General features: G+C 35.7%; 1 protein-coding gene across 11 annotated transcripts in view; it reads right to left on the bottom strand.

Moving 5' to 3' along the window:
- INPP4B (inositol polyphosphate-4-phosphatase type II B) overlaps positions 1–24,307 on the bottom strand; it is an 834,661-nt gene that overhangs the window by 178,407 nt on the left and 631,947 nt on the right. For all 11 annotated transcript variants that reach the window (XM_059168095.1, XM_059168068.1, XM_059168015.1 and 8 more), the window contains one exon: positions 12,330–12,477. In XM_059168095.1, coding sequence (XP_059024078.1) covers positions 12,330–12,477 — 148 coding nt within the window. The remainder of the gene's footprint in view (positions 1–12,329; positions 12,478–24,307) is intronic.

Genomic DNA, 24,307 nt, shown 5'->3' with positions numbered 1-24,307 from the left:
CCTGGGGGACTCATCTGATTGCAGCTTCCACCCAGCTCCACAGAGGGCTCATTCAAATATTTTGCTGTAGTGTTCACTTGGCTGATGTAATTGCCAAGAATGTCAAAGACAGGACAAAATTCTTATTTATTTTCTATTCATTTGACAAACATTTATGCAGTGTTTATTATGCTTATTTATGCCAGGTGCTGTAATAAGAACTTTACAAATATCCATTCATTCAATATGCACAACAGCCTGTTGAAATAGGTATTATTATTATTATCCTCATTTTATTAATGAGGAAATTGAGACTTAGAGAAGACAAGTAGTTTCCCCAGCGTCGCCCAGATTGTGAGTAGCAGTACTGGCATTAAGCTCCGGAGCTACATCTTTGGTGTTCATATTTTAAACTACTATGCTAGATGGACTCTCCGTTAAAAACATTATGCAATCTCATTCCCACTAGAAATAACTGTGCAGAATGTGTATCTAGATACTAACAACTTGGAAGAAAAGAACAAGAAATCTTTTATCTTTTACCTACAAGGGTAAAGTAGAAAGCTTGAGGTCAAAGTTCTCATTCTCCACGTTAAATTCTAATGGATTAGGAAGAAAGAAGAGTTTTATATTGTAGCCCTTCTTTTTCAAATTACAGATGCCACTGTTGGTTATTGTACATTCGTGCTGCCCAGTAAAACTCTCTGTGATGATGGAAATGTTCTATAGCCGTTCTGTTTAATATGATCACTCCTAGCCATATGTGACTATCAAGTATTTGGAAGGTCACTAAGGTAACTGAGGAATGGAATTTTTAATTTCATTTAATTTTAATAAATTTTAACTTGAGTTTAAATAGCCACCTGGGGCACGTGTCTACTGCATCAGCACAGACCCAGATGGTTCAAGGGAGAAGCAGCGAGGGCTCCTTCTTTTCTTCTGAACCTCATGAGCACCTACTATGCTCTGTATCAATGACATAGACTGACGTGTTCAGTCATGAAGGCCACAATGCTTGAATTACCCTCAGCACCTTACCTCCAGATATCATCCACCATGGAATCCTGTTGATCTCAGCTGCTTAAAAACTTGCAGATGTATGTGTATTTCTCCATTTCTCCCACTACCATCCTAGTTTAAGCCACCATTATTACCAGCCGAGGCGACTGTAATATCCCCTAAATTGTTTCATCCCTCCACGTGTGCTTCCCTTTTGCTAAACACAATCATGTCATTCCTGCTAACGGTTTCAGTTGTTCTTAGGAAAAATATTACATTACTGGGAGCTTACTATATGCTAGGTAGTATGCTAGACTCCAGAAAGAGCATAAGAAGATTGACAAGTTCTTCCTTTTCTGTAGCCCAGAAAGCCCTAATTCATCTACAGCCTGACTCTCATCCCAAGATCACTGCCTCAGGTCCAAACACACCAGCTTTGTGGCTTAAGACATGCCAGTGCTGCTTTTCTGCCCACTGGGAATGTGTGGTACCGTATAGTGCACGTATCTATGAGATATGCTAGGTTAGTAAGCTAAAGGAGATTAAAATAAATTATAGACCCAGTTTTCTGTCTGAAGCTCTAGAGCCTTCAGCTAAGATCAACAAAAATAATAGCTTTCATATATGGAGTGGTTTCTGTGTACAGGATTCTTACACAGATGCTAAGAGCATATTAAAGACCTATGTGTGTGCATACTGGGCATTTATTATCAATGCTTCACTTTAAACCTTAACATCACCATGTGCGTTCATTATTTAATCCCTTCTTTACAGTTGAGAAAACTGAAAATTAGAGTAGTTAGGTAAATTGTGCCATGTCACATAGCTATTAAGTGGAGTTTGGGGAAGCCAGCTTTCAAATCACAGCTGTACTTACACACACACACACACACACACACACACAAAACAAAACCCTGAACTGTCCTGACTGCTCATATTATTACTATAGTAGGCTTGTAAGGCAAATGATAACGTTATTACCTATAACAATCTGGAAATCGAAAGATCAAGTAATTTTCTATAATCATAAGCATGTACCGAGTGGCAGATACAGGTTTTTGAACTAAGGTCCATAATAATTCCAATTCTGTGTTTTTATCATTACAACACACTTTCCTCCACTCAATCCATTTTAAATCAAGAATCTTGGTGCAACAGGAAAAAAAAAAAAAAAAACCTCTAAATGAGTTTTGCCATATTCATTCCTGTGCAGACATTGTAATATCCAAACACCAAAATAAAACACATATTTCTACCACCAGTTTGATGATACTAAGTGCTCTACAGGACCTCTCATTAAGTGATCCCAAGAAACCATAATGATGAACGTAACGACACACAGCATCTGCCCTCAGTACAGGGAGGCAGTAGGGCTGATTGTACTTTCCATGATAAGTAACATACACACAGTATTCCAACTGAGTGTCAACACTGCATGAAGAAAAATGAGCAGAAAAAACAGCACTAATCAGGTATGAACCACCAGTGGCGTTCTCACATAATATTTTTTATTCTTCATCTTTGGATTTTTCGGACTTATGATTTCTCTCAGAGAAAGCAAGCAAGGGAGACAGAGAAAAAATAACAAGAAGAAACAGTGAAAAGAATGCCATAAAACATCTATGATATTCATTGGTTTGACGTCTGTTTGATATATGTGAGACTTAAACAGAATGGCTAGCTCCCTTTCACTTTTCCCACTAATCAATGTTTCTTTAAGGTCAGTAAAGATTTTCAGTGTGCCTTTATTTCAACCAAGTATGCAAATGTCGATAGACCTCTCAAAAGACATGTGCTTTAGCCACGCCAGCATATATAAGGCATTGAATGAGGCTGGAAAAGTAGGTAGACACAGGGTCCTTTCTGCTTTGTAGGCCATGTGAAGGGGAAGCCTTATCTGTTGATAAATCTTGCAACAAAGTATGTAGATTACATTTTAGAATGTTAGATCATGTCAAATGGACGGGTTGGGTCACTGTGTTGTACAATCCTACTGCATATCTTTTTGTATAGTGAGGATATTTTTGAAAAAGAATTTACCTGGATATATTTTAGTTCCAGTTTATAGTTCTTAATATATAATTTTAACACTTTTAAAAAGGCACTTCTGTAGTGTTATCAGTCTGAAATAAATGGGACTTTTTTATGAAATTTGTAACGTGTGTTAAGATAAGGTACAAGGTAAGAAATATCTCCTGCATCTCTTTCAAACTAGATATGATGCTTAGGAAGCCAATTTAACCGCATATGATAATATTTAAGTAAGCATGTAGAACACGTCTCTCAAACATTTATCTCTCTGCAGCAACTAGGCTTTCAGCCTAGGATCTCAAAATATCATACCAACAATCTTTTTCATATATAGGAATACATTACATTCAAGAAATAGATTTGGGATATAGGTATATAGGTACATAGAACTTAGAGTTCTATAATATTTCTATACAACATAGAATATGAAACACCTAAAAATATAGTGTTGAAAAAATTGTTTGCCCCATTGTATAAAATACTTTATCATTACAAACTTAGAATATGTATAATATTTACAAACACTAATATTCAAGACAAGGCATGTACATTCTTCCAAAGAAGTAGTAATAAAACTGTATGTTCCAGGGGTGCCTGGATGGCTCAGTTGGTTAAGTGACTGCCTTCGGCTCAGGTCATGATCCCAGGGTCTCAGAATCAAGTCCCACATTGGGCTCCCTACTGAACGGGGAGCCTGCTTCTCCCTCTTCTACTCTCCCTGCTCATGCTCTCTCTCTCTCTGTCAAACAAACAAATAGATAAATAAATAAATAAAATATTAAAAAAAAAAACAACAACAACTGTATGTTCCAACACTATCATATTTTTCCCTACCAAAGTATTTTGGTACATATTTTTTATATTTTACTTACAAGATTGTTTCTCTACATCATACAAACAATATTTATGTTTTATATAAGACCCAAGAAAGTCTTAAAGTTAATTCTTATAAAATATTCTTTCTTTTCTTCTAAACTCCCAGCATACATGCCAGAAAGCTTCTTTCTTGCCCCACCCCTGGGATAAAAAGAGAAAAATATAGGATATAAATCAAACTATTTGTTTTCCTGGAGAGTTTTATGGACCATGGAGTTCACTTTCACTGAATATTTCATTTCTTTAAAACTTTTTGTACTGAGATAGGTTTTCAAATATTGTCTTAAAGGGTAGAAGGTGTACTTTTTTGATAAAGCCAAACACTATATGGTCACAGAACCTCCCATTTGAATGGATACTTTGCACACCATGATTTAACACCATATTTGTAGCTGTCATGAAGCTTCAAGTCTTACAAGTACCATCATTTTCTCTAGTAACTAACATATTTCAATGTAGACTGAGCACAGCAAACCTTTGAAGTAGGACAAAATCCAAAGAAAACACTCAACATAAACAAAATATGTGGCAACACTAAAACAAGCTATAAAAATTTTATAGGTGGTAGTTTGGCAAGACCTACATAACTTGTCTGTGTGCAACCCAAGCTGAAAGACTATAAAACTTAAAGCATTATAAACACAGGCAACGACACACATAAACACACACACATACACACACACACACACTTTCTGTGTATTTAGGATCTCTGAGTTGTCTTTAACATGTCATTCTCCTGTCCTTTTCCATTATAACACCACCATAATAAGCCAGTTGCCATTTCTCCCTATCCTTCAGACATGCTAGATCAAGGAACTGGTTTACTTTTTAATTACTAATCCCTTATGTGTAATTTAGTAAACTGCAGCAAAACTTCCCCTCTTCCCTTCTGAACACATTATTCTTGTATGGTTCTTAAGAGGTTAAATATCAGGGCTCAAGGAAACTCTTATTGGAAATCTGCATTTTACAATATTTTCAATCAGACTGTGTGAGTCTGTAACATGTATTTTAAGATGATAAAGTTACAGGCAGAAAAGCCATTAATAGACTGTTGCACTATCACAGGCAAGACATAATGGTTGTTGGGATTAGAGTAGGTGGAGTGAACATTAAAAAAATGAATTAAAAAAAATCCATTACATTGTGCACCTGAAATTAATATATGTTATATATCAATTATACCTCAAAAAAAGATAAAAATAAACAAAACAGAAATAAAAGCAGCATGTAGTCCATGCAAGAAGTCTGTTTCAAAAAAAGAAAGAAAATAAAAAGGACAAATAGGAGGAGTAGAACTGACAAGTCCACAAGAATTCTCTTTCAAAAGACCAACAAAGTATATTAATCCTTATAATAAGCATATAAAAGCTACATGAAAAACTACAATGGTGTATTTGTATGTATAAAAGAAGATTTTAGCAGGCCGTATTCTTGAATGTCAAGAGCAAATATTCCAAATATGTCAGATTCTTTTGAATTTTGTTGTTGTCACTGTTTAAGTTTCTTAATTACTTTAGTGATGACAATGGAGAGGCATGGAAACTGGTAAGTATTATAAGGAGGTAAGAAAGGAATGGAACACTGAAAAAGTGATATTGAAGAAACTAAGTTTTCAGAAATGTGGCTAATTTGGCATTTCATTTTATAAATGTAATCAAATAAATTCTAGGTAATTAAAATTTGTAATGTAAAATAATTGAACAAAAATGTTGAAAGGATTAATACTGAACTAAACTCAAAATAAAGACAAACTTTCTAAATATCTCAAAGGCCACATGGAGCCCGTAACATCTCAGTGGTTATCTGTCATCCCATCATAGAAACCACTAAGCATCCAAGGGACACTACAAGGAATGAAGGATCTTTTGTCACTGTTGCCATGAGAACACAGTAAGTCCATTCTCATTTACCTACGTATTTTCTTGAGGTAGGGAAGGGGGGAAAACTCCAATTCTAAATGACTGGTAATTTTCCAAGACAAAACAAAACAGAACAATCATCCACAATTTTTTAGACCAAGCATGAGGGAGAACCAAATTTTGAAGAGACTTCACTGTTTGAAAGTAAACTATTTAAATTAAAAGAAATCAAGATATGGTTAACTGGCAAATCTATTCTCTGTCATTTATTTGTAAAGTTTTATGTATTTGCTTTCTATTGCTTTATAGTAAATCACTGTTCTAAATCCATCATCCAGAGATAATCATTGTTAATATGTTCATATATGTGTAAGTAATGCTCTAGTCTATTTTTCTTCTAGTCTTTTTATGTATCCATAAAAATTCCAATGCAATAATTTTCACTGTTAGTAGCCTACACTTTTATTTAACATTATTGTTAGGGTCCGTAATCAAAGGAGCAAGACCGATAACAAAGCGAAGGTCAAGCAAAGCTTTATTGCGCGACAAGCATCCAGAATCAAACCGACTGGTTGGGGCTGTCTCTTACAAAGAGGCGACCCCTCCCAGCCTCACAGATTAACTTTTATAGAGGTGGTTGAGCCTGGCTATACACAGGTGGCCAATGAGATTGCGGTACACAGAGAAAACTGCACAGTCATGCTAGGTCAGCAACACACAGAGAAAACTGCACAGTCATGCTAGGTCATCAACACACAGAGAAAACTGCACAGTCAAGCTAGGTCACACACGGGTGGCCAATTGAATTTCAATTTACCCTAGTAGATATATGCACACCCCACTGATTGGATGTCTCCACCTGGCCTGTGTCTGGGCTTCGCAAGTAAGTTCCTCTGGGAGGGGCAGGGTCAATCTAAGTTCACTGCATAAACACAAAATGGCTCCCTCTGGCTAAGTAGGCCCTTACAATTATGTAGTAGAATCACAGATGTATTCATAATAATACACTCAGATATGCAAGGAAAATAAAGGGTGATACCAGGGGATAACAGCCATGGGGAACAAAATTCTGCTTCCCATAAGAAGGTTTATGAAGATGAGAATAGATGCAAAAAATAAAGACACAATATCCCCTCTAGGTGGTAAATTTAGACGAATTTTACTTTTTCTTTTTAGTATTCTCTTTATTTTTTTACTATACTTTTTTTATGTAGTGTGCATATATTACTTTTTATGGAAAAATCCAATGTAATATAATATAATTTTCCCAGGACAGACTTCCAAGCATGCAAAAGAAGCATTTTGCACTGTTGTGAATGTGAAGTGTTGAAAGACAACAGCACTATGGCACCCGTAGTCTTCATCAAACAAGATAAGGGAGTTCATTTAAGTTCTGGGCTTTAGTGGGGAGGTTAAAGCAAGTAAAATACTTTCTGGGATCTGAGTAAGACTAGGATTAAAAGAAGCTGAGAAAAGAACATCACAGTAAGGGTCCAGGCTGTCCAGGCTGGAGATCCCATCCAGTCAAGAGAAATGATATAAGTTCTTTTGTGAGACAAACCCCACTCATATTTTTAATTTATTATATTGTGATATGTCATATAAATTTTATAATATAATTTAATTTTTATACATCAATTTATAGTATATTATAATTTTAATGAAACGATTTTCTCATTGCATGGAATAGATCTTCAAGTAAATTTTTTAAGGAAGTTTTGTGAGTGGCATTTTTTGAACTCCTAAATATTAATGTCATTTCCATCACCTTCACTCATAAAATATCCATAACCTGGCCCTATACAATAAAGTAGGCCACTGGCTTTTCCTCTCAAAAATCAGTAGATGTTATTCTATGGGCTTCTGCAAGGAAATGTAAGGTTACCCTGATTTTACCATGTCAAAGAAAAAAAAAGACACCAAACCTGCCTAAGTTTTTACTGTTTTCTTTCAAGCTTTTGCATGAGTTTTTCTTCCCCAAGAACACTTGAAATTATTAAGTAGTGCCCAGCTCTGTGCCTTGTATATCTAACATCTTCTCTTTCATCATTCTGAATATTTTTCACCCTCATTTAGCATTTGAGATGAGCTTACCATGTTTGCCTTCCACATTATGGATACAATTTCTCAGTGTCACCTCTGTTCTTTTCTCCTGGCTCTGTGGGCTTAATTTGGTTGCTTCATTTTAAAATTTCATTATTCCTCCATTTATCCCCTCCATTTTACAGCATTTTCCCTGAAGCATGATAATTATTTTCCATGGAGTTCTGGTTTTGTTTCATAATAACTATACCTTCTTACACTCTACTGAGATGGCTAGTCAGTTTTTCCTTTTTTTCCCCCTATCTTTCCTATTTCCCTTTTGAGTCTTCAGCATGATTTTTTTTTCCCTCTCCTCTTCTTTACAAAATGTGAAAGAGAAATATTTGATTTTTAAAAACTAATTATAAAAGATTTACCTAGAAAAGGTGATGGAGAGAGTAGAGGATATATGGAATATGCTGCTCTTCACAGTGCCTAGCCAATTTTCAGACCTACCAGATTTTTTTTTTTTTAAGATTTTACTTATTTATTTGACAGAGAGATAGAGAGAGAGAGCACAAGTAGGCAGAGCAGCAGGCAGAGGGAGAGGGAGAAGCAGGATCCCCGCTGAGCAGGAGACCAATGTGGGATTCTGTCCTACGACCCTGGGATCATGACCTAAAGCAGACATTTAACCGACTGAACTACCCAGGCGCCCCTGAGACCTATCAGATTTTTATATACTTTAGTTTTAAGGACTGAAATGGGCTTTTTCTCCTCTGAACAATTCCCAGAGCATCATGATTATGAAGGAATTCAGTAACTTCTCAAAAGCAAGGTGTTATACTAAGTATTTTGTAAGTAGAACCTTCCCTCTTCCCTTCCCAACACATAATTCTAGTACCGTTCTCAGAAGTTACATAAGAGACTTAAACAGAAAAGGTGGTGGAGAAGGCAGATGGTATATGGAATAGCTGTTTTCTCCTTATTCCCTACTCAGTATTTCCTCCTGGGATTTACTGTCAGTGAATGGCTAGACTGAGAGACATTAGTAGGAATGGAGAGGAGATAGGGATTAAAGATAACACTGTGGAGGACTGTAAAGTACTAGACATGCAGAAGGTCAGCGGCTCAGGCTTTAAGGAAGTTTCTAAACTGATGACAGAAGCAGATAGAGGATGGGCACCTGGGTGGCTCAATCAGTTAAGTGTTTGAGTCTTGATTTCAGGTGCAGTCATGATCTTGTGGTCGTGAGATCAAGCCCCATATCGGGTTCCAGGATCAGCAGGGAGTCTGCTTGGGATTCTCTCCTTCTGCCCCTACCCCCACTCTCTCTCAAATAAATAAGTAAATAAAACTTAAAACAAAACAGATAAACAAAACAGACAGACTGGGGCAACATTAGGAGTCTTTCTCTTCATCCTCTTTCTCACTAGCTTGCTGTATTATTAGATGAAATAGCATTAATGGTCTGTCAACTAAGATTTTTAACCCTGGGCACCTGGGTGGCTCAGTTGGTTCAGCGTCTGCCTTTAGCTCAGATCATGATCCCAAATGGGGCTCCCTGCTCAGCAGGGTGTCTTCTTCTCCCTCTCCTTCTGCCCCCTCCCTGTTTGTGCTCTCTCTCTCACTCTCTCTCTCTCTCTCAAATAAATAAATAAAATCTTTTTTTAAGAAAGATTTATTATTTTTCATTTTAATAATGTGGTAGTATGTGTAGTATGTTTATAGATTTCCATATCTTGTGAATGGCCACCATTTTCCATTTTTTGTGTCTTTATGGGTTATTTTTAAAATTTTAGTTCCAGAATAGTTAACATATGGTTTTATATTCATTTCAGGTGCACAATACAATGATTAAACAATTCCATACTTTACTCCATGCTCATCACAATAATTGTACTACTAGTTCCCTTCACCTATTTTACCTATCTCCACACCTACATTCCCTCTTGTAACCATCTACTTGTTTTCTATAGTTAAGGGATTGTTTTTGGTTTCTCTCTTTTTTTTTCTTTGTTCATTTGTTTTGTTTCTTAAACTCTGCATATGAGTGAAATCATATGGTACTTGTCTTCCTCTAACTGGCTTATTTCACTTACCATTATATTCCCTAGATGCATCTGTTTGTAGTAAATGGCAAGATTTCGTTCTTTTTTATGGCTAACTCTATTGTATATATATACCACATATGCTTTAACCATTCACCTATCGATGGATACTTGGTTGCTTCCATAATTTGGTTATTATAAATAATGTGTCAGTAAACAAAGGGGTGCATGTATTCCTCTGAATTATTGTTTTTGTATTCTTTGGGTAAATATCCAGTAACAAGATTAGTAGAATAATGGGGATCCCAGAAGAGAGAAAAAAAAAGGGACAGAAAAATTATTTAAAGAAATAATAGCTGAAAATTTCCCAAATTTGGGGAAGGAAACCGAAATTTAGTTCTAGGAGGCACAGAAATTCCCCAGCAAAATCAATCCAAGAAGGTCTATGCCAAGACACACAGTAATTAAAATGGTAAAAGTAGTTATAAATAGAGAATTCTAAAACCATCAAGAGAAAAGAAAACAGTTACATACAAGGGAAACCCATAAGGCTATCATTGGATTTTTGAACAGGAACTTTGCTGGCCAGGAGAGTCTGGCATGATATAGATATTTTAGTGAGAATTTAGGACTGGCTAACTTAGATTGAGTTATCAGGAGTCATTTTTAGGGCAATGTCTATCTCTAACTGCTTAAATCCACCACATCTATCAACTTCTCTTCTATGGTTCTCATATTTTCTCTTACCTACACAAATTAAAGCACTGCCTATGACCTCATGCTTTTCTAAGGAAACTTTCCTTACTGTACAACACCTGTGAGGAAGAGTTATCTTTCCCAAACCTTCCATGTGAAATGTAATCTTTACATGACACTAGTAGGAATGGTTCTTAGTGTCATAATCTCGAATATAACAATGCTGAAGTTGATACTTCTTTTATGACTTCAAAGATATAAACTCCCTAAATTAGCTTATCCTTCCTGGGAATTTGTTTTGCCCATTACATATGCTTACTACTAGCTCTGGGAAAGGATAGTACTGAATAATTTGGCTTATATTAATTCATCCTTATAGGTAGTCTGTTCAGGTTCCTGAACATGCTACAGCTTCTCTTGTCCTGAGTCAATAACTTTTATCTGATTTTTGTGGCCTGATTATTCTCAATCTGCTACTCTCAAATATCTATCTTCTGTCTCTCTTTTAATCTTTATTTTCCTAAATCCAGGTTGTTTCTTGCAACCCAGTTTCCTGCCTAATTTTCTCTAAAATCTAGGCTCTGCTTTTTCTTTCTCTTACTCCTCAATCAGAAATATAGTATTTGTGCAGTCATTCCTACCCTAAAATATACTGTCAATACTGCCAAATTTGACCTGCCTTGTCCATTGTTTGCTCACTAGTTTAGATCAATACAGAATGCTTGGGGACTATAGAGTCTACCCAAAGGGCACACTACTATTAGGTAACTGGTGTATTAAAGTGGACATAGGCCAGAGATCCAAATTTTAGACATTTTACACTTTGCTATGTATTTCAGCAATTACAAACATTACAAAAATATTTCTGAAATTTATGGTCTTAACAGTAATATAATGTAGTATTCAGCATTTTAAAATGACTAGAGGTTTATAAGGCAGAAAAAGAAATTATTTGAGTTGTCATGCCTCAGAGTTATTCTTATTGACAACCAGTTCCCAGATCTTTCTGTTTTATTACGGCAACATATTTAAGTTTGCTGTATGACAACACTGTCCATTCATATAGCATACATTATCAGTCATCTAAGGGGGTGCCTGGATAGTACAGTCAGTTAAGGAGCTGATTCTTGATTTCATCTCAGTCATGATCTCAGTATCATGAGACAGAACCCTGCATTTGGCTCCATGCTGGGCATGGAGCCTGCTTAAGATTTTCTCTCCCTGCCTGTCCCCCACCCTCTCTCCCTCTCTTTTAAAAACAATAAAGGAGTTTTTGGACCAAAAACATCTGAAAGTCTTGTTACAGATGAGTAGTCCAAAGAAGAGTCAAGTAGGAATTTCTTGCAGAAACAGTAATGGTAAGCAGATGAGATAAAGATAAAAGGATTATTAGCAAGGTCAAAACTCAAGTGATTGGCTAGATAGCAATTATACAATAGAAATATAATGCAAGCCATAATGAGAGTCATATATATAATTTTAAACTTCCTAGTAGTCATATTTTTAAAGTTAAAAAAAGCAGGTGAGATTAATAACATATTTTATTTAACCCTAATATACTCTAAATTTTAATATATCATTATAAAGTCAGTCTATCCATTTGTGGGATAAGAATTCAAAATCTGTATTTTAATCTTTAAAGAACATCTCAAATTGGACTAGTAGCATTTCAAATGATTAACAGACAGACATGGTTAGTGGCCATCAACACTGGACAGTTGCAAGTCTAGATTTTTACATTATCATTATACTTTAAGAAAAAATATTTTCTAGAAAAAAATGTGAGAGACAATCATAAATTATTTTCTCTTACCTACACAAATCTTCTTTTATGTGAAGAGAAATCAATTCCTTAGGAATATGAAAAGAAAGTATGCTCTCTGACATCTGCTCCCGGATTCGCATCCACTTATTGTCAGATGTGGGAAATCTATATAATTTACACACCGGGTTCTTTAGCACTGAGAGGGAAGAAAAACACAACAGGTTAATAGTTAAATTATAAATATATGCCCATTAGAGAAAGATCAATTAACAAAATCCTTAATCAGTGTATTGTTGTAATTGTTGATTTAATCAAGAATTTGTTTTTATCATAATGGAACAGTGTATTTGAATTTCTAAGAATTTTGTTTTTGTACTTTTTTCAGTAGCTTCTGGGACAAGTAGTCTTTATTAAATTAAGAAGTGATACATCAAGTTCCAAGTCATAAATGTGGCTATTGTGGCTTGCTAGTTTGCCACCTATTAATTTCTTTCTCTTCTAAAGATTTTGTTAAAGCATATGTATTTATAAATATACATGAAATATATATATTAACATTTAATACATAGAAAAATAATATTTCTTAATTTCTTCTGATAATTGTTAGTCAGCTCTGTTCACTTAGACAGTAGGTGAGACCTGTTATTTCAGAGGTTTCAAATAGCCCCACTACTAAAATTGTTTTGTTTCCTTAATGCTAGAAAGGTTTATTCATTGGCTTAAGAGCTATTACAGTTCAAATATTATGCATACTTTAGTGCCAATGAGTCAATAATACACTTTCTAATATCACATATTACCAGAAGCAAGACAATGAGGTTATGAGCAAACTGTATTTGTGGATGGGAAGTGTTTAGGGAAGAAGTAACAAGATCACGCCATCAATGATTTTAAGATTTAGAGAAAAAGTGGAGGGCCAGATATTAAAATAATATTTGATACATTTTCATGAGGCCTTATGCCACACTCTCCAGCCATTTATTTTGGGTCAGAAATTTATTTCCACTGCTGTTGAGCAATGACTGCCTTGGTTATACTCATGCACCAAAGCTTAGTGGGTAAGAAAATATCAGTCAATTGCCAGTAAAGCATCTATAATTATTTGACTCCAGTTTACCAATAAAGCTGATTTAAAACAAAATTTGATACTAAAATGAAGCATGGGTTATATGGGCCAGGTCTCCTCAACGTATAGGGTAAAATTCCTTTCAAAAATTTAATGTCCTATAAGACCATATCTCATTCACTACTTGGGTAAATATACAATAGCTTTTGGAACATTAAAATGAGAATCTATTCATCCATTCATCTTCAATCATCCATTCTCAGAAGTATTGTCTAGACATCATCATTATCAGAATTAATGCTATATCAGAAATGTTGATCTCAAACATCCCATTCTTCAACAACCAGGCTCAAAGTTTCCAGTATACCTACTTATCCACTGCTAAGAATTAGCCAGCCAGTGTTTACTTTTCAAAAGAACCAATAGAAGCCAGAAGACAGTAGAATATTTCCAGCATGTTGAGGTAAAATGTTTAAAATCTAGAGTTGTATGTACACTTAAAAAAAATAGAAATAGAATCTAGAGCTATATATCTAAAGTGATTATATTTTTAACATAAATATTAGCTCTAAATTTTATCAATTAGATTATATCACAGATTCATAATTATATTTATTTCCCTTCTTTTTTATTGAGGTGATTGACATATAACATTACATTAGTTTCAGGTGTACAATGTAATGATTCAATATTGTATGCTGTCACAAAATGATCACCACAATAAGTCTAGTTAACATCTGTCACCATCATAGTTATAATTTTTTTTCTTGTGATGAGAACTTTTAAGGTGTGTTCTCTTACTAACTTTCAAATAGAGTATTATTAACTATAGTCATCATGTTGTATATTATATCCCTAAGACTTACTTATTTTATAACTGGAAATATGAACCTTCTGATACCCTTCACTCATTTCAACCATTGCCACCAGCTACCTCTGGCAACTCCCAACCTGTTGTCTGTAACTATGAGCTTGGTTTTGTTTTGTTTTGATTGATTGATTGACTGATTTGATTCTACATATAAGAGAGCTCATATGATATTTGTCTTTCTGTGTCTGACTGATCTCCCTTAGCATAATTCCTTTAAGGTTCATTCATATTGTTGCATATGGTAAGATTTCATTCTTTTTTATGTCTGAGTTATATTCCATTACATATAGTACACATTTTTTAAAAAAAAGATTCATTTACTTATTTATTCATTTGACAGAGATCACAAGTAGGCAGAGAGGCAGGTGGTGGAGGGGGGGAAGTAGGCTCCTTGCTGATCAGACAACCCCATGTGGGGCTCCATCCCAGGACCCTGAGATCATGACCTGAGCCAAAGGCAGAGGCTTTAATCCACTGAGCCACCCAGATGCCCCAACACATTTCTGTATCCATTCTTCCATCAGTGGACACTTGGCAATTACAAATAATACTGCTATGAACCTGGGGATGGCATGTATCTTTTCAAGTTAGTGTTTTTATTTCATTTCATTTCTTTTGGATATATTCCTAGAAGTGGAATTTTTGGATCACATAGAAATCCCATTATCGACTTTCTGAGGAACTTCCATACTGTTTTCCATAGTGCCTACACCAATTTATATTCCTACTAACAGTGCACAAGGGGTCCCTTTTCTCTATACATCCTCTCTAACACTAGTTACTTCTTATCTATTGTAATAGGTGTGAGGTGACCATTCATTGTAGTTTTGATTTGCATTTCCCTGATGATTAGTTATATTGAGCATCTTTTTATGTACCTGTAGGAGATCTGCATGTCTTCTTTGGAAAAATGTTTATTCAGGTCCTCTGCCCATTTTTAAAACTGATTGGCTTTTTTGCTATTGAGTTTTATGATTTATTTATATATTTTGGATATATTAGGCCTCATCAGATATATTTTCTTACATCTGAATTATAAGCCAGCCAATAAAAGAAACTATGATATCTTATTAATTTTTAAAGTTACAATGTTTCAAAGATGTAAGAATTTTACTACAATCTCTACTGTTCTATCTCGAGTTTGAGAATAAAAAAAAAGTATGTATTGAATTTAACATAACGTCAGTCAGGTTAAACCATTGATGGGGTGTCATGAATTCTAATATAGCTAACATGATTAGGAACATAAACCCGTTTTTTTTATACTAAGACAAAAAATAATCTCTGAAAATGTCCAAATTCTTTCTTAGTAACCTAAGTAAATATTCAGTTCCTTGGCTTATGTATACTCAGCATATGTGCTGCTTTTAAACCTCTGGGTTTGTTTGTCTTTTTTTTTTTTCCTTCAAGATTATGTGGAATTTTTGTAAGAATCCTTCATTTTTCTTGCCTTTTATAAAGCAATAGTTATTTTTTAGAAAATATGTATTTCGAATCAAATTACAAAATATAAAATTTTTCATTTTCTCAGTTATCCCAAAGCTAGTCTTCCCACTTTTGATCACATTGTTTTTAATTTAATGCTTTTCGGTGTGTTTAAATATAGATCTTCATTAAAATAGCTTATGCATAAATCAAAGGCAGTTGGATTAATGAGCTCCGGAACTCTCCTCTGACCACCTGGTACATATCATACAAGGACTCTGTGGGAATGCTGCTGTTTTTAAGGAAAACACTTGGGACGAATTAAAAAAAAAATCAGTCAACTTGATCATCCAAAAGAAAATCCCAATTATGTTCCCCATCTAATTTTTACGTCATAGATTATGATCATTTGAAACTCATAGGTCTCCAAACATTAGTACCATTTCTAGAATTGCTGCTCTTCTCTTTGACCTCCTGTTGAGTTTGTAGGTGTTCAGAATGGTTTGATAACTATCTGGCTGAACTCCTGCAACCTGATGTCATCTCAGTCTGCTACTCCTCCGCCATCTTGACTCCTCCTAATTCATGAGTACTAAATCAGGATTTCAATGTAGCTATAGTGGGATCCACCTTACAACCCAATTTAATCCAGAAGCATTCCTTATTAAACACCTACTATGCATAGAATAAGAACACCTACTCTGTATCTTAAAATACCATATAATGGAATATGATTTAAAAATGAAAAAAAATATGGCTCAACATTTTATTATCATGCAAATTTATTGCACTAGTTACAAAAAAGACCAGATAATACGCTCTTAACTCAAAATTCTTAAAGTGTTGATAATGGGGAGATTTTATCATCTTCACATAATAGTAAGGCATGGTATTCATGCACCAAATACTGAACAATGGATCATAAATGATGAATGCTTGTGTCAATTTTTTAAAGTTTCTTCCCTACAGAAGAGATACAATTCTAACAATTCTGCACACTCATTCCAGCTATGGGAATGAGTCCATCATTTTCAGCTCTGGCTCTTTATTGATGCCAAGTTTTTCTTTATATAGAAGATATATTTCTGACCATACAATAGGCCTGTCAACTCAGATTACTATCTAATATCTATTATAAATTCTCTAAAGAGACCCCTGTGCGTATGCTTTTCATTTTTTTCACTGCTTTTGCCAAAACAATTGCTAAAAACATTGTGTGACAGATTCTGCCAAGAGAAAAATAGTGGAGATATTTTAGAGCACATCATGGTCTTGGGATGACTTAATAAGAGTAAAGTTCTAAGCTGGTCCGAATATTAATACATTCCCCTTGAGAAAAATAGTGGAGATATTTTGGACCACATCATGGTCTTGGGATGACTTAATAAGAGTAAAGTTCTAAGCTGGTCCGAATATTGATACATTCCCCTTGAGGTTAACTCCCTATGGTGAGCACAGTTATGGAAAATAAAAGGCAGATCCCCCCCACCCCCACCAAATTGCAGTGCAACTCAAACGTCTATATTTTTCTCAGACGTTGTAGCAGGGCTTCTTTAACAAGGTAATCTGCTCAGCAATTGCCAAAGCCAAGTTGTTCCAACAATGAATTATCAAAATAAAGATGCCAAAGAAATGTTCAACAATGCCAACACATAGACAATACATAAAGTAAAACAACAAAGCATGGCTGTTAAAAGCAAACTAGGGCAGAAAAGATAAACCAGAGACATACCACAGGGAGGACTTTTTTTTTCCTTTTCCCTGTGCCTGTTTTAGGAATGTCAGTAGACAGAAAAGGAATTTTATAAATTTAGATTCAGAGACAAAAGGGTCATCAAAAAGCCAAATGCTTATTTTCTCTAATTGTCCTTAATATATTTCTCTAGAGGAAGCTCATCTGTGAACTTTCTTGCATTCAGGAGGTGGTAGAAGTCACGTATTTAAATGGATTCTGACTTTATTGGCTTTAAGTCTTACAAAAATCATTAGTTTAATGTCCTACAGATTGTTGTAGAGAATTCATTCTGTGGCTTTTAACTATGCAGTTGTTTAATAGTTTAATTATTCTGCTGAATGTACATACATTGCCTGTTTTCCAAATGCTACATTATACTTACTAAAGATATGTCTGTGTAATCCAATTAGATACTGACATTCCCTCATTTGTACTTGGAAATATCTTAGATTTATAGACATCTGAAATGTAGGTTGTCTCTTTTTAAGGTTGGATAAGAACTGAAAAACCTAAATAGAAGTCACTAAAACACTATCCTAAGCATGGTTATGGAAAAGAGATGGCAAGAAGACATGAGAGGAACTTGGAAAATATAGCAAAAAGAGATCTCTTTAAAAATAATAAAGATGGAGGGGCATCTGGGTGGCTCAGTAGGTTAAGCTTCTGCCTTTGCCTTGGGTCATGGTCTCAGGGTCCTGGGATCGAGCCCTGCAATGGGCTCTCTGCTCGGTGGGGAACCTGCTTTTGACTCTCTCTCTGCCTGCCTCTCTGCCTACTTGTGATCTCTGCCTGTCAAATAAATAAATAAATAAAATCTTTAAAAATATATAAAGATGTGGTATATATACACAATGGAATACTATGCATCCATCAAAAGAAATGAAATCTTGCCATTTGCAACGATGTGGATGGAACTAGAGGGTATCATGCTTAGCGAAATAAGCCAATCAGAGAAAGACAACTATCATATGATCTCCCCAATATGAGGAAGTGGAGATGCAACGTGGGGGTTTAGGGGGTAGGAGAAGAATAAATGAAACAAGATGGGATTGGGAGGGAGACAAACCATAAGTGACTCTTTTTTTTATAATTTATTTTTTATTTTCAGCATAACAGTATTCATTATTTTTGCACCCCACCCAGTGCTCCATGCAATCCATGCCCTCTATAATACCCACCACTTGGTACCCCAACCTCCCACCTCCCCGCCACTTCAAATCTCTCAGATTGCTTTTCAGAGTCCATAGTTTTTCATGGTTCACCTCCCCTTCCAATTTCCCCCAACTCCCTTCTCCTCTCTAACTCCCCATGTCCTCCATGCTATTTGTTATGCTCCACAAATAAGTGAAACCATATGATAATTGACTCTCTCTGCTTGACTTATTTCACTCAGCATAATCTCTTTGAGTCCCGTCCATGTTGCTACAAAAGCTGCCCTTCAACGGACGAATGGATAAGGAAAATGTGGTCCATATACACTATGGAGTATTATGCCTCCATCAGAAAGGATGAATACCATAAGTGACTCTTAATCTCACAAAACAAACTGAGGGTTGCTGTGGGTAAGGGGGTTGGGAGAGGGGGGTGGGGTTATGGACATTGGGGAGGGTATGTGCTATGGTGAGTGCTGTGAAGTGTGTAAACCTGGCGATTCACAGACCTGTACCCCTGGGGATAAAAATATATTATATGTTTATAAAAAATTAAATATATATATATATATATGGAAGGAAAAAAGAGATAAAATCAATTGTTAAAAAAAAAATGAACCCCTGAAAATGGTTTAGTTACTTTTCTCTAGGTTTATTATAAAATCTAAATTATGTTATTGTTTGTCTTGTTTTTTAAAGAAGAAAAGGAAAGAATAGATTAGAAAATAGGATATAAGCTGTATTGGACAAAGTACTGCTTTCCTAGTCTAGCCAAACCTATAAGTTCTTGGCCCTCCATCTTCAACTTAAGGCCCAGAATCAGAAAAAATGACTACACATGTCAGAATAGGATATAAAGATAATATTTTGTGGGCATTTAGTCTCAAGTTGATGATAATTGGTGAGGTTAGTGTGTAGAATTTGGATTTTAGATTTTAGATGGTCAGGAAATGATTTGTGTCACTCTTTCCAGTTTGAATGATTTGCTCTTTTCATTCTAGTTCAGTGATTAAAGTAAAGGATACCACTAGTAAAGGTAGAAGGTGGCTCAAATTTCACACTGAGCAATCTGAAATGACCTATAATTCTCTGAATTCAAGTTGTTCCTCACCAGTTTCTTCTGTTCAAGGGATTCTCTGCATCTCAAAGGAACACCCCTCTTTGTTGGCTATAAGTAAACTCAGCTGTGCTAGCACCTCCTCCAGGAAGCCTTCCTTGGCTTCTACCCCATCCCTCCCTATAGGTTTGTCTTCTTTGTCCTTCCCATCCCCATCTTCATCATGGTTGTTACCAGTTGTGCTACAACTGACTCATTATTCCACGTCAAGCATTAGAGTGTGAACTTTGTGAAGGCCAAGACTGTGCTGTTTTTCTTGTCCTCATTTTATCTCCTACACATAGCACAGTGCCCAGTAAATATAAACATTCCACAGACATAAGCTTAACCCTTGGAACTCAATGTTTCCCACCATTACTCTCACCAAAAAGAGAACAGTGAGAGCACCAACAACTGTGTGAGTTGAGAGGGGAAAATGCAAGAGTAGGAATAAAACTGAAAACCTCACTTTAAGGAAGCACAGGCATCGGAATGAAGAATGGAAAAAACTTGAGAAGTAGAAAGCTCTCCTCACATTTGTCCACAAAATGTTAGCTTTTTCACCATATCATCTTCTTGCCTTTATTTTTCTTCCAGTTTTACCTAAGATGGGCCGTGGAGGAGGTAGTGGACTTACTACAGGAAGATAGCTGAAACATTTAAAGGTGTATAAGAGATGAATCCATTGATTATTAGATAATGAAATTCACTCTTCTACTGAAGCTATTTAACTCTCTAAATATATTAGTACTCCATAATGAAAATGTATGGAAATTCCAAAAGAGCAAAGTTAATAGACGCTATCATATTTGTTAAAACAGCAAAGGGCAGAGAAATCTAGTGAGTAAATAAAAAGGATCAAGGGCAGGTATTCAAAATGGCCCCAAATTTTATATAGCAGACACTTACAGATACAAGGGCAACATCTATTTAAATTAGTATGGGGAAAATACAACAGAAATATCTTTGCTTATATAAAATGACACCATCTAAAAATCAACAAGTTAGTAGATTTCATAGCTCATGAAAGAAAAGAAAGAACGGGGGAAACAGGGAATTTGCTTTTTGGATGGAATTCATGAGAACTTAAAATGAGTAAAGAGGGACATTTTGAAAAAATATTTTATTTATTTATTTGACAGAGAAAGACACAGTGAGAGAAGGAACACAAACAGCAGGAGTGAGAGAGGGAGAAGCAGGCTTCCCGTGGAGCAGAGAGCCCTAGGCAGGGCTCAATCCCAGGACCCTGGGATCATGATCCGAGCAGAAGGCAGAATCTTAACACCTGAGCCACCCAGGAGCCCCAAGAAGGACATATTTTTAACAATCTCTTATTATATTCTGCGTCACGCATGGCTTTGGATAGGGATGTTAGTGAGGAGAGTATTATCTCAATATTTAGGTACTGTGAAAGGCAGCTAAAATCTATGGTGTCATATGAGGCAGGAAACATTTTTTTTTTTTTTAAATAATTTCTATACCCAATGTGGGGCTTGAACTCAAGACATCAAGACCAAGAGTCTCATGCTTTACTGATAAGAGGCATAAAACATTTAAAAATGAGAATTTGATCAGGGTGCCTGGGTGTCTCAGTCACTAAGCGTCTGCCTTTGGCTCAGGTTATTGATCCCAGCGTCCTGGGATCAAGCAGAGTCAGGATCCTCGATCAGAGGAGAATCTGCTTCTTCCTCTCCAGCTCCCCCTTGCTCTTGTGTTTCCTCTCTCACTGCCTCTCCCTCAATCAAATAAATAAATAAAATCTTTTAAAAAAATGAGAATTTGAAAGAAATTTATCTGAAGTATAAACTGAATTGATAAGATACACTTGCTATCAGTCTTTTGACAAGTATTTATTGAGTTCCTATTGTATTCTGGCCACCGGAGATACAGAAATAAATACGCAATGTTCTTTCTTCTTAAATAGCATATAATCTAGCATCTTCTGCAAAGTAGTAGATGGCTTAACTCTAATTTGAGAAAAAGAATCAAAAATATAGTGGCCTATTTTGAGCAAAAGTATGATTTGTCTGTGAAGCAAGAAATGCAAAATACCAATAAATTCTCCAAACAGGAAGGGGACTGCATGGATTTAGGACTGAGAGCGGGGCAGTCCCCTCATTTTTATTTTAGATTCCAACTTACACGGTCACAGAAATCTCAGCTGTCAGATATACCCTCTGTGAATATGAAGGACAGTATGCACGTTAAATTACGAAAGTGGTCTTCAAGGAATATAAAGGATAATTTCATGACTCAAGAAGTATGGAATTCAACCAAGAAAGAGGCTGTATCAGATCTAATGCTTGCTGACAGGGGAAAATTCACTCAAAATGGGAAGAAAGGAGGAAACGTTGTGATAGGGCCCATTAGCTCCTTAGATTTGGCATAGTAATGGAAGGGTCCATGGGCTGAAGTACTCTGCAGCATTATACTTTCACAAGGAAAACTGAGAGAATTGGGACTCCAGAGAGAATTATCTTCTTGACAGAATTTTGAAAAAGCATATTTCTGATCAGGCTTACTAAACAGAAATAACCTCTAAGAAAGACAACTGTAACAATGACCAAAAAATTAATATGTGACTCCCTCTGAAATGGATTAAAATGAGTACTTTTATGAAATGTTTCTAAAAAGAAGGTGAACAGGATAAGCTAAATTATGCTATATCGACTTCAAACATGTAAGAGTCAGAAAAGGAAGTCAAAGGCTGTGCAGGTTACTGTGGTCATTTTAAAAGAATCGATGTCGACGGGTCTGACCCAGGTATTAGAGTCACTCTTCTGGTTAGCAAATCCAGGCTTTGACACCAGTTCTTCTGACAGCCCGTCTGGTGTGTTTATATTAACGCCACAAGAGCCCATTTGTTATTGTTCTGGGGCAGCCAAGTTCCTCGGCTGATGTGACTTAGCAGGGCATGTGAGAGGCCTGACTGTACTTCCCTACTCCCCATCCCATCACCACCAAGCAGTTTTAAGTGTTCTCACTACCAGTTTGCTTAAATGAATAAGCAAATAATGAGAGATGGAAATCTACTGTTTTAGCAACTTTATGGTACGACTTACGTAGTCAGAGTCAAACTAAGTAAGAACCCCGCATTTCTAATACTTACCATGTCTTCCAGCATGTCTAGTTTCAGATAATGTAAGTGCACCAGCTGGAAGGAATGCATCTCCCCATTCAGCCAAGACTCTTCCCTATCTTTCTTAAGGAATTGCAAGTTCTGCCCTCCTCCCACTCATCCTTACTCTCCCTCTGCCCTCCATTCCCCTGACTCCCAACATATAGGTTAGACTTGCAAGGCAAGCAGGGCATGAAAAGGGTGAGAACTTAGGGGGAAGAGCTTTTTTCTTGTTAGTCTTACAATAGATAAGTGAATTTCCTGAATAATAAATTAAGCCTCTAGAGATATAAATAGAATAGTGAAGAGCTGCTATGAGATATGACATTCTCTTCCATTCACTCATAAGTACTTCATAAATCACTTGAGGCTGGCAAGTTCCATATAACACATTAATACAAAGACCTGAAAAGAATGTCAGTAGCTCCCTTTGCCTACAGATTAAAAAAAAAAAAAAAAAAAAAAAAAAGAAAGAAAAGAAAAAACCACACACGGGAATATAATAGATTAATTCCAAAGTTGCTGAGTTGAGATAGAAAACTAAATAGAATAAAAGACCAAGGTATGCACAGGCCAAACTCATACGTATTCTAAACCCACACAACGCACTTTCATATTTTGAGGAGAAACATTTCATACAGAGCACAGTTGTAGTTTAAACACATTTTTAAAAATCTAGCTTTATGACATTTGACTTGCATTTACTATTTATCTTTCCCTAATATAAGAAGGCTCAAAGAAAATATCTGTGGCAAATACCCAATGCTCCTCTGGGTTGTGTGGACTAAAGCCAATATGCAATAGCATTAGAACTAAGTGGAGAATCACCACCCAACTGCCACCTCCATAAAAGCAGAAAGGCAGGAATCAATCGTCTTCCACTCTACTAAGTAAGTATAGTTTAATTACAGAATGCAGCTATCTCCATCAGTTTCATGTCAGTTGTCTTTGTCATATTACAACTTATGAATCGTGAATAGTATCCTAGCAATCGGGAAGAGTTAGTACACTTCTAAGACTCATGCCTTACGGATTTTATGGCATGGGTATGAGGTGGTGCAGATTTATTTTTTATTATGTTTCTTCTGTCTCTTCTTCCTTAAGTAATATATTTTCTTCCTTAGAAAGCCGTTTTTCTCTATGAAGTTTATATTAAACTAATCAGTATTTTAAAATGGCATTTCTTTGTGCATAAAAATTACAAGATTCAGATGAGTGAATTATTAAAAAGTTATCTTATAATTATAGTGTAGATGATTGTGGTGAAAACCCTATTCATTCAAACGTATTTAACATGAATTTAATATGTCCCACGTTCAATTTTATTTCTCGAAATTGGCATTTAGTAAATTCAGTAGGTTATCTGGATACCTTAAAGGAATAAAGGTTTGGTCAATTTTTAGATGTTAAACTAAATGTGAGGAGGACCATTTGAGGATATATTAGCTATTTTAACCAGCCTGAAAACTTATCAAGTACTTTTAGGATCCATGGCTGTCTGGGTAGACCCATCACTGTTCACCGCACATCCCTCTCACTATTATGTCCTAAATGAAATGAAATT

The sequence above is a fragment of the Mustela lutreola genome, chromosome 1 (genome assembly GCF_030435805.1).
Source record: "Mustela lutreola isolate mMusLut2 chromosome 1, mMusLut2.pri, whole genome shotgun sequence".
Classification (NCBI taxonomy): Eukaryota; Metazoa; Chordata; class Mammalia; order Carnivora; family Mustelidae; genus Mustela; species Mustela lutreola.
This window is presented reverse-complemented; position numbering and strand designations above follow the sequence as displayed.